Below are 12,192 nucleotides of genomic sequence, written 5' to 3' on the forward strand. Positions count from 1 at the left end.
TTTCTCAGCTTTTTCAGGAGAAAAACCGATTAGGGACCTGTGCTTGACGTCTTTGTGACGATCGTAAAAGGTTAACCTTCAGGAAGTACTTTACAGATTAATTTCCTGTCTGCTTTTCCCAATTCTTCTGGAATATCAACAAGTAAAAAACTGACTTTCAGGGACTGAATATAGGCTTCCCATATCGTGTTTCTGTTCTAAACTGGAATATGTCATCAAACAATGGATAATAACGTATGAAAGGGTAATGTCTTCAAGCAAAATAAAGGACGTCCTGCAGTCTTTGTGAATTAAATGGTTTGATTGGTTTAATGATTTATAATGATTAATACTTACCCAACTCCCATTATGTATTCAGTCTTGTCCACAGCTAGGCAGACAACTTCACTGATATCAATTCTTCCATTGGGTGTTGCGGTCTTATCATTTTCATAATAACTCAGAAACCCACCTTCAAGGGTGCACCATCGCCTACTCATGTCTGAAAGAAATAGGACAGGAAATGTTTAAATTGTTGCTTTGCTCCTACTTTTTTTTCTTTTTTTAGTTTAGTGTGTCCAATTATAATTTTTTTCCCCCCATTTTTTCCTAATTTGGAATGCCCAATCGTTTTTCTCCTCCACGTAGCAATTCGGGCCGTCCTCCAATCCCATGACCAAGCCAGCTTCCTTTTCTACCCAGAAACTTGAGCGTGGATGTCAGCGAGCTTCGGACCTCACTGGGCACCTGGCCAGCAGGGTTCACTTAGAGCGATGAGGAGAAACAGTCCCTGCCAGTTTTACTTCCCTAACCCAGGGGAGCGCCTGAGCCAACACGACACTCAATTCGGAGTTCCCACTGAAGACCGGCCTACTTCAAACAGCCAGGACGTGAACTAGTGCTGTCTGACTTGCCCTGCTCACCACACAGCTGTGCTTCTACCAGGTGAGCCACTCGGGGAACCCACTTGCGCCTATTTCTTAATGCTCAATGATAAAAGCAAATATGTGTTATTTACAGGTAATGTAATCAAGGTCATTATTTCCACAATGAGCAGTGCTGAAACAGTGAAATGTTGGCATGAAATATAAAAAAAGGATGCATCTCCGTGTTTGAAACCATCATAATTATTATGCAACCACACACTTTAATTCTTATTATTATTAAATGAAACCATGCATGCATGCAATACAAGTTCAGTCCAGTGCACTTTGTACAAGACATCAAAAGAGTAAAAGCTCTTGAGAACTTTTCCATGGAATGACCAATTACCTAAAAATGCTCATTTAACTGACACGCAGAATGCCTTGGGATTTTGTATTAGATATTGTTCAACAAGCATGCCACTAATATATAGTCTTTTCATTAAAAGCTTTTATTAACGCAGATGAATCAACTGGTGACAGGCAAGTTCAAAATTATCTTTGGTGACGAGCCATGGTTTTTATGTTTGCGTCTACACACATATTAATTTAAACTAGGGGTGCACAACATAAAGCCCATGGGCCAGATACAGCCCGCTGCTTCCTTTAATCCGGCCCGTAATAATTTGCCCACCTGCAAGCATATATTACATTTGTTCTGCAACTACTCCATGTAGCCAGGTTCTCTCTTATAATACAAAATATATGATGCAATGCCCTCTAGTGTTCAAAAATCAACATCAATTATATATACCAAACAAAGATACCTTTAACCCTTTGTGGTCCTGTGTCGGACTAGGTCTGACATTACAATTTTCCCTTTCCAGTCCGTCATCAAAAAAGACATCAAGCACAGGTCTCTAACCATTTTTTCTCTGGAAAAAGCCAAGAAAACCTTTCAATGACCGAGAGAAGGCGATTAAAAAAAAGGGGCGGATCTGAGCAACACACATAGCCCCTGCACCACAGAGATAACACGTACACAAACAAAGAAGCTAGCTGCTTCTGCATCCAGCGCTCAAAGAATGTCACAGACATTTGCAGAGCTTTTTGAGATGTTATAATAATAAAATAATGACTTGGATTACATTATTGAGGAGTTTGGTAGAAAAAACGAGTGATCAGGAGAGGATTTATCAGTATGCACGACTATGAAGAGGTATGAGAAAAATACAGCAAACAAGGGGTGGGGCTTGGCTGGAGATGCAGTACTGAGAGTCCTTTTGCTATGCAGTGCCTTTTAAACCTGTTTTACTGTGAAAAAAAATACTTTTAAAACACTGTGTGTAAAATATACAGCGTATGTAAAAATAAATTGGACCTCACGCGTCTGACAGGTGCTGAATAAATGGACCGCTAAGGGCTAAGAATGTTTAACCTTGCCAGAACGACTATAGAGTGACGTATAGTAGACATGTCTGACAATAGCTAAAAAGCATATGTGATAATTTTGTGTACTTCTCAGTTGCTCCTGATGAAAGCATCAATGCCGGTGACACGGCACAACTTTAAACTTTTCAATTGTGGAGTAACGAGACCATTTGAAGTCCGTCAGGAGCTGACATCCCCTGCATCTCTGCAAGGTAGAAACACATGCTGTGACATTTTTCATGCATTTAAAATAGCAGTAGAACAATTATGTTTCCCCTGGGATAAGCTGGTGGGGTTGACTACCGATGGTGTACCGGCTATGATAGGTGACAGTACAGGGTGTTTAAAGGAGCACATTGGTGAAGAGCTGAGTTCAAGCAAGCCTCATTTAAACTCTTTTCAGAACCTTTCTCCTCTAATGCTGAAAGCATCCCTAACAAACTGAAACTGGAAGTCATTGACTTGCAGTGTTCCAGCACACTGAAGAACAAGCATAGGAAAGTGCCACTGTTGGAATTCTACCGACCTTTGGATCATGATCGGTTTCCCCAATCTCTGCTAAGAAGCTTTAAAGTTGGTCTCCTTATTTGGCAGTACTATCTTAGAGCACATCTTCTCCATTATGAAGCTGAACAAGTCACACCTGAGAACAAGACTGATGGACGACAACCTGCACACTGTGCTTAGTCTAGCCCAGCATCCAAAAACAGGTGTCCCAGAAATGCTGCAACATCTCCCACTGAAATGTTTAGCAATGAGAGAGGATGAGTACTAAAAAGCTTATTATTATTGTGTTTTGCTACCAGGGTTTACAAACAAATGCATATGGTATGTAATATGTGTGTGTATCTGACCCTTCACAAAATATAGTTGTGCATCCCTGCTTTAAACAATCGCTTAAGAGAACTGATGCAATTCTCAGTTTAGCTATTGGACAGAAGAAAACTGAAATCCTAAAGACCTGATTTTGAAAGTGTTTATAAAAGGATACTCCTTCAAAGGCAGTAGGAGGGGGCCATCTGAACTGGGTGAGGCTGAAAGGACAGTGAACACGCTGCAAAACTGCAAACACAAGCGGTTTGGTGCAAGGAAGACATATAACGTATAGATGTCAACAAGACCCAACTGCAACAACAAGTCATTGGACGAAAGGAAGCAGACCAAAGACAAATCTCAAAGATCTGTGAGTTAAAAAGGCAAGGTACACAAGTGACCTCATGGAAGTAGCTACTCAGAAGAGTGAAAAGACTATAAATATCCAAGCAAAACTAAACATTTTGCGCTACACATTGAATGCTAAATTAGGTGCTGTCAATCTGGTGAGCAAAACTGCAACTCTGAGACTCTTCATAAAAACAGACACAAGACGGGACTCTGCCTGAAAACTGACCCAAGAAGAGGAAGCAAGCTGCAAGCGTGTCACTACCACAAGCAACGAGACTGAGGCCTGGCTGTAGGACTGCCGTAAAACTTACAGAGACTGTTATCAGACAAACCAGTCTCTGCTGTACATCTAAAACCACAGTATCCAAAAGAAACTGTGTCCCTGCTACCTGAGTAGCTAAAAGAGTCAGAGAAGAGGACAGAGTGGATGGGCGCTGTTGTGGATCCTATACTGAGGACTGAGGACTGAAGACTTTGTTGCAGCTGTTTGTTGATTCTATCAAGAATTAAAAGCTTGGTTGCCGAGTTTGATCCAACGTGGGACTGAAGACTTCATTGCTGAGAGGAGAGCCTTTTGTACTGGACACTTTAACAGAATGAGTTTCTAAACCAGCAGACCAAAAGTCTAAGCTTCAAGGAACCGTTGAGTATAATTCCACTTGTATTTTCCTTTTATGGAACTAAATTAATTAGTTGTAACACATTCACGTATAATTGAACTGTTAATTATTTAGTTTGCACACTGCGTGTGAAATAACTTTTAGTGAAACTTGATGAAGTAACTATAAGTAATCTACCTCTTTGTTGTATGAAGAATTTCTTTAAAAGTAAACTTGCCATGTCCTTAATCTATATACCATAAATATGCTTAATGTGATCTATTCTAAGATTGTCTGCATCATTTCAGTTGAAGCTGGGCGTGGGTGTGTGTGAGCAATTTACTAGCTACGTCACAGCTTGCTTGAGCTGCTGCAGTGGCTGCTTTGTGTGTGAGGAGACAGGAGGTGTCATATTTCAATTGCCTGCTAGCCAGAAGAGTGCAGTGAGAGTTTTTGACTTGTGTTTGGTGCTTCGAGACTAAGAAATTTACTTTCTGACTTCTGATTTCTGTTTAATATTTGTGTACTTAATAAAATACTACTATTGATTAAATATTCTAGCATGTGTATGTGTGTTCATAGTAAATCCTCGACCTTTGTAACACGTCAATTAAATATTATTAATAAGAAAACTAATCAACCCAGATAAACATTAAATGGTCAATTATTGAATTGTTCCTAAATTAATTGGTGACCCCGAAGTGATAAGGTTGATTTAGCACAGTAAGCACCGGGTTTATGAACATACAGACACAAATAACAAACGGGATTGGAATAGAAACCCAGAGTACTGTAAAGTATTTGCTTTTCCCTTCTTAGAACAGTAATCTTTCGCAGTAATCTTTCGCAAACCACATTTATCAAATATTGATTGCCGCAGTGTTGTTTGGTTTCTTGTGTGTTTTAATGGTGTATAACACAATTTTGACTTAAAACCAAGTTAGAAAGTATAGTCATGTCTGTAGTTTCAGATTCAGAAACTGGTGTCATGATGGAGATGCCTAGATTGGAAGTTGCTTCCGAGCAGGGGCTATATGAATATTTGGTAGAGGTGATTAAACAGGATACACCCGAGGCTCCCGATCCAGGGGATCTTGTCGTTTCAGCAGGTTCAAGTTAAGGCTGTGAGACCTATTAGTGCAATTGCTACTATAGTGTATGTATCAACTAAAAGGTTGGAATTGGCATAGGCCAAATGTCAGGTTGTGCAGGACAGATGTCAGGTTTTGAGGAGCAAAAATCTGGATTTGATTGGAGAGCTTCAGGCTGTAACCAGAGAATCAGGCTTTGCAGTGAGAGCATGCTAAGCTTAAAGATGAAACAGCAGCCGAAAATCAAGATCTGAGGATTAGACTGGATAGGTGTCAACTGCGTAACACAGAGCTTAGCGAAGCAATGCGTAGGAATAATGAGGTGAATGGTGGTTTAATCAGTGAGATGGCTGAATTAAAATGTAGAATTGAAAAGTTGGAACACGAAAGGATGATGGTAACGTGGTATAGAACTAAGGCTGATGCCGAGGAGGCTGAGTTTGCTGCACTGCCTCCCCAAAACACACAGACTAGCACCCCTGGTTTTCAATACCCCAGAGAGACCGGCAATACATGCGCAGAGGAGCCTGAGTTGTCAGTGCTGTCTCCAAGAGACCAGCACCCAAATACACCTGGCTTTTAGAGCACGAGAGACACACACAACAGTTAGGGTCTGTGTTGAATGTAGTTTATGATTGTCCCCTACAGCCTTCGATTTCAATACAAGTGGAGTCCGTGGACCTTGTAGAAAAACAGCTCAAGCAGACCCCCCCAGAACCAAAACAAACAGTAAAACCCCGCAGGGGCAATTAATGTCTCCAGTATTCACAACTGACAGGACTGAAGGCAGTCGTGGGGCCTTAGGCGGCTCAGTGCAAATGCATGTCCTGCTTGACCTCAGACCACCAAAGTGGCTGATGCTGTTGTAACTCCACAGTATGAGAACACTGGTGTGTGAGTATCTGTTTGATCAGATTCAAGAGAGTAACCCACAGCTGGTACAGGTAAACAAAAGAGAAATGTTAAATGACGTCCCCTACAGTAGGCACCCCATCCTCAGCATAGGTATTAGTGCTATTAGTTTTGGGATTGGAGACAGGATGTTTACGCATTATGTGCATGTGGTCAGAGGCTTTCCAGTAGACTGTGTGGTCGGACCCAACTATTTTGTAAAGATACAGGTGCAGACTGACTTCAGATCAAGCATACTGTACACCAGGGTTAGAGACATACATGATTCACTTTCCTGTAATCTGTGACGCATGAAGTCCAGACAGACTATCCCACAGTCGTGTGAGGTAGTAAATGAGATTGTGAGCTATCTTCCTGGGAGAACTGGGGACATATCTTTCAACTAAACTTGAAGACGGGACAGGAGTTAATGGATGAGTTTTTTCCAGTTGTCCTTAAGAGTTTCAAGAATTAGGATTAGCAGTCTGAGGTTGCCCTTATTTGGAAATAGAAGGCAGAGTGACTTACTTGATGATACAGAATGCAAGCACTAGGGAAGCATGGCTTCCCCCGCACACGGACATAGGCATTTTGAATTGATCCTTCCCATGGTGGGACCTTGCCTTGAATACTTGGAAAGGGGGGGGAATGAGAAAGTTAGTTATACTAAACCCCGTCAATGGATTCAAGTACAGTATATTAGCGAGAATGAGTCAAAGTCAGGTCCTGTTCCCTCTGCCATAGAACAGAATGCCATGATGAATCTCACAGCCATACAGCAAGCAACACAAAACATTGTACAGCCCTCAAGTGCAATTAGCGTACAGTTTAGGAAGTGCCATCCCAAGATATGTGGATTCAAGGGCAAGAGAAATCGCCTTTTTGGTTAATTTGCCAGTGGTGGAACCCATGACTGTCTGTCGATTGAAAGCTGTCTTGAACATTGGATTCTGGCAGGGTGATAAGCATGTGCAGTTAGTCACACCACCTGTGGTTGTGTACAAAGATAGCAGTCCTAATCTCTATCTGGTGCCTAACTTGGAAATGTGCAGCACTATTCGGGACATTCATTGGCTCTGCCTTTGCAAACCATTTATTAGGAGAGATGGCTCAGACATTGTGTGGTTTGAGGAAAGATGCCACTGCTGAGAAATGCAAAGTTACTGTGAGACAATGCCGGGAGGACAGGGAAAAGCCTGAGCTGAAACAGCCAATGCTCAGTGGTTCGTCAGCACCCCGCAACAAGAGTTAACACTGTCACATGACCAACACGATACAGTTAAGGTTATCAAGCTACCAGCAGACCCTGTGTTACTCATGGTGCCGAGGCCTGGCGATTGCTCCCATTGGAGATTTAGCTCTTTATTACTTGGAGACTGATTTTCATGAGGCAGAAGTTGAAATATTAGATGTCTTTAGAGGACACAAGTTTCAAATGGATCCTGCTATAGAGCAGCTCCTGAATCAAAAGGAGCTCCACACAGTGGAAATTACCATCACTCCAACTGACCTTCAGGTCTCGGATTTGAGACTGGGACCCAGAGACAACTTAGTTATCCGTAGGACAGTTAGGAGTTATGTTCAATCTGATCATATTGTCTGGGTTAGTGACCACCTTGGTCATAGGAGTGAGGTTAATTGTCCACAAATACCTGGTAGTAAGGAGAGCCATGGATGTGATATTTCTGGTTTTGCCTCTAGTGGATGTTAACTGGAGATCTAAGGCAATTTATTTAATGAAAAAGGAAAAGTCTGAGACCAATGAACAGGAAGAGAACAGTTGTCCTGTAATTGCAGCAGGACAGAGTGAAAATTCTGAGGCAGCAGTGTAAAGTAAAAAGCCACAGTAACAAGGATGAACGCAGATATAAACCCAATGTGTGCTATCTTTCTATTTTTCATCTTTCTATCCTTATATAGACAGTACTGAGCAAAAGTTTTAGGCAGGTGTGAAAAAATGCTGTAAAGTAAGAATGCTTTCAAAAATAGACATGTTAATAGTTTATATTTATCAATTAACTAAATGCAAAGTGAGTGAACAGATGAAAAAGCTACATCAAATCAATATTTGGTGTGACCACCCTTTGCCTTCAAAACAGCATCAATTCTTCTTGGTACACTTGCACACAGTTTTTGAAGGAACTCGGCAGGTAGGTTGGCCCAAACATCTTGGAGAACTAACCACAGTTTAGGCAGCCCCAGTTGCTTCTCTCTCTTCATGTAATCCCAGACAGACTCGATGATGTTGACATCAGGGCTCTGTGGGCCATACCATCACTTCCAAGACTCTTTGTTCTTCTTTACGCTGAAGATAGTTCTTAATGACTTTTGCTGTATGTTTGGGGTCGTTGTCATGTTGCATAATAAATTTGGGACCAATCGGATGCTCCCTGATGGTATTGCATGATGGATAAGTATCTGCCTGTACTTCTCAGCATTGAGGAGACCATTAATTCTGGCCAAATCCCCAACTCCATTTGCAGAAATGCAGTCCCAAACTTGCAAGGAACCTCCACCATGCTTCACTGTTGCCTGCAGACACTCATTCGTGTACTGCTCTCCAGCCCATCGGCGAACAAACTGCCTTCTGCTACAGCCAAATATTTCAAATTTCGACTCATCAGTCCAGAGCATCTGCTGCCATTTTTCTGCACCCCAGTTCCTGTGTTTTCGTGTCTAGTTGAGTCGCTTGGCCTTGTTTCCATGTCGGAAGTATGGCTTTTTGGCCGCAAGTCTTCCACGAAGGCCACTTCTGACCAGACTTCTCCGGACTGTAGATGGGTGTACCAGGGTCCCACTGTTTTCTGCCAATTCTGAGCTGATGGCATTGCTGGACATCTTCCCATTGCGAAGGGAAGTAAGCATGATGTGTCTTTCATCTGCTGCAGTAAGTTTCCTTGGCCGACCACTGCGTCTTCGGTCCTCAACGTTGCCCCTTTCTTTGTGCTTCTTCAAAAAGGCTGGATAGCACATCTGGAAACCCCTGTCTGCCTTGAAATTTCTGCCTGGGAGAGACCTTGCTGATGCAGTATAACTACTTTGTGTCTTGTTGCTGTGCTCAGTCTTGCCATGGTGTATGACTTTTGACAGTAAACTGTCTTCAGCAACCTCACCTTGTTAGCTGAGTTTGGCTGTTCCTCACCCAGTTTTATTCCTCCTACACAGCTGTTTCTGTTTCAGTTAATGATTGTGTTTCAACCTACATATTGAATTGATGATCATTAGCACCTGTTTGGTATAATTGTTTAATCATACACCTGACTATATGCCTACAAAATCCCTGACTTTGTGCAAGTGTACCTAGAAGAATTGATGCTGTTTTGAAGGCAAAGGGTGGTCACACCAAATATTGATTTGATGTAGATTTTTCTTCTGTTCACTCACTTTGCATTTTGTTAATTGATAAATATAATCTATTAACATGTCTATTTTTGAAAGCATTCTTACTTTACAGCATTTTTTCACACCTGCCTAAAACTTTTGCACAGTACTATATATATATATATATATATATATATATATATATATATATATATATATATATATATATATATATATATATAGATATATACACACACACACACACACACACATTGTTAGGGTTAAGATATGTATACATACATACATACATACATCTTTATAATAAATTCATCCAGTTTCATTGAAAAGGGTTAATGTGATTTGAATGTGTTATAATATAAAGTCCATGTGGGGTTTATGTTGTCATTCCTGAACTTCAGAAATAAGTTCCCAAACAAAATGGGGAATGATGTGGGGCATATTCCCTGAATATGATATTAATAGCTGAATGTGTATTAATGATATAACTGGACTAATTAATGAAACTGCTGTGTCTTAGGAAAAGAGCACACTGCTGTGTCTTAAGAAAAGGCCCCCTTGGTTTCTGGCAGGAATACTGAACTGAAGATCACCAGGGCTAGGAGGGGGGCATCTGGACTGGGTGAGGCTGAAAGGACAGTGAAGAGACTGCAAAATTGCAACCACAAGTGGTTTGGTGCAAGGAAGACATAAAGTATAAAGTCCCAACTGCAACAAGCTGTAGGACAAAAGGAAGCACACCAAAGACAAATCTGAAGGTGACGTACACAAATTATCTCCAGAAAGTGGCTACTCAGCAGAGTGAAAAGACTATAAATATCTAAGAAAAACATTTTGCTTTGCAAATCAAATGCTAAACAAGGTGCCCTCACTCTGCTAAGCGAAGCTGCAACTCTGGGACTCTGCCTAAAAATGGACCCAAGACGGGACTCTGCCTAAAAACATACCCAAGAAGAGGAAGCAAGCTGCAAGCGAGTCGCTACCACAAGCAACGAGACCAAGGATAGGCTGGAGGACTTCTGTACATCTAAAACCACAGTATCCAAAAGAAACTGTGCCCTGCTACCTGCGTAGCTAAAAGATTCAGAGAATAGGACAGAGTGGACGGGAGCTGTTGTGGATCCTATACTGAGGCCTGAAGACTTTGTTGCAGTTTAGTTTGCACACTTTGTGTGTCAAATAACTTTAAGTGAAACTTAATGAAGTAACTATAAGTAATCTATCTCATATTGTTGTATGAAGAACTTCTTTAAAAGTAAACTTGCCATATCCTTTATCTATCTACCATAAATAAGCTTAATGTGATCTATTCTAAGATTGTCTGCATCATCTCAGTTGAGGCTGTGCTTGTATATGGGCGGGCGTGGGTGTGTGTGAGCAATTTACTAGCTACGTCACAGCTTGCTTGAGCTGCTGCAGTGGCTGCTTTGTGTGTGAGGAGACAGGAGGTGTCATATTTCAATTGCCTGCTAGCCAGAAGAGTGCAGTGAGAGTTTTTGACTTGTGTTTGGTGCTTCGAGACTAAGAAATTTACTTTCTGACTTCTGATTTCTGTTTAATATTTGTGTACTTAATAAAATACTGCTATTGATTAAATATTCTAGCATGTGTATGTGTGTTCATAGTAAATCCTCGACCTTTGTAACATGTCAATTAAATATTAATAAGAGAACTAATCAACCCAGACAAACATTAAATGATCAATTATTGAACTGTTCCTACAGTATTATTTTAAGAATAAACTAGAAATTGTTTCAAATTTTTGCAGTTTAGGGTCTGCTTCCCAAAGTGGTGTGGAAGGAGGGCATTTGAACCACAATATCCCATCACGGGTATTGGTTTACCCGTGATGGCTGGAGAGTGCTTAACTTTCCCCTAGAGACCTGAAGGGCACACCAGCTTTTTTTCTTCTGCAGGTTGAAATAAACCAACTGCCTCTAAATTAAAATTAAAAATTTCATTTTTTTTTTTGGGGGGGGGGGGGGGGGGGGGGGGGGGGGGTCTTAAACATTTACACATTTTGGGACCTATATTGAACCAAGGGTGGATGAAGAGAGTAGTTCCTCTACACTGTTGAACTCGTTTGCTTTCCTAGTTTCAAAATGGGATCCTTTATTTTTCCTGGAAGACACAAAACTGAAATTCAGACCCTATCCTGGCAAGATTTAAAAATAGGCCAACAATACCTGGACTCAAAGCAATTATTCAGAGATGCCACCTTGATAGTCATAGTGTGACAAGATGCCTGTGATGAATTAAAAGAAAATATAACTTGTCAGAGTGTTGCCAAGAATGCCATTCCCATTGCACTGAAGCCGACAGCTGCCCCAAGATCCCTGGCTCCTTGCAGCCATCAGCTTTGGTGACACTACAGTTAAAGTCAGTCATCCATGCTAAATGCAAACAGACAATCGGTGATAGCTGCTATTTAAAAGAATTATAGGATACATTTGCTTCCCTTACATGTGTTCTATTGCTAGTGTTGCTGTTTTTTACTTAAATCATAACCTGAGTCTAGTTACAGTTTCTTTTCCCATACTTAAATGAGTATTGCCAGACAAATGGTTACTGTGGATTTAAATGGGAACTCTGTTCTAACTAATTTGACCACATGCTCATACTGTGAAGTATCAGGGTGGTGGTCTTCATGTAGACTCTTGGTTCTGGCTGAAGTTGAATAGAGCCAGAGATTTCAGCTTATTATACTCCTCACAGACTCACTGAATGCATCAAAGCTAAATGCTTACTTTTATTATCTGGCTTTATGTAAATTTCAATTCACTGGTTAACACTTACCTAGTTTAACCAATTGTCTTGATATTTTTATTTCCTAAT

At 40.9% G+C, this 12,192-nt stretch overlaps 1 protein-coding gene across 1 annotated transcript in view; it reads right to left on the reverse strand.

Annotated features, from left to right (window-relative positions):
- Window positions 1-12,192, reverse strand: part of arap2 (ArfGAP with RhoGAP domain, ankyrin repeat and PH domain 2) — a 141,261-nt gene that overhangs the window by 51,429 nt on the left and 77,640 nt on the right. Inside the window, exon 16 of the mRNA XM_041274532.1 lies at window positions 337-481. Coding sequence (XP_041130466.1) covers window positions 337-481 — 145 coding nt within the window. The remainder of the gene's footprint in view (window positions 1-336; window positions 482-12,192) is intronic.

The sequence above is a fragment of the Polyodon spathula genome, chromosome 2, assembly GCF_017654505.1.
Source record: "Polyodon spathula isolate WHYD16114869_AA chromosome 2, ASM1765450v1, whole genome shotgun sequence".
Lineage (NCBI taxonomy): Eukaryota > Metazoa > Chordata > Actinopteri > Acipenseriformes > Polyodontidae > Polyodon > Polyodon spathula.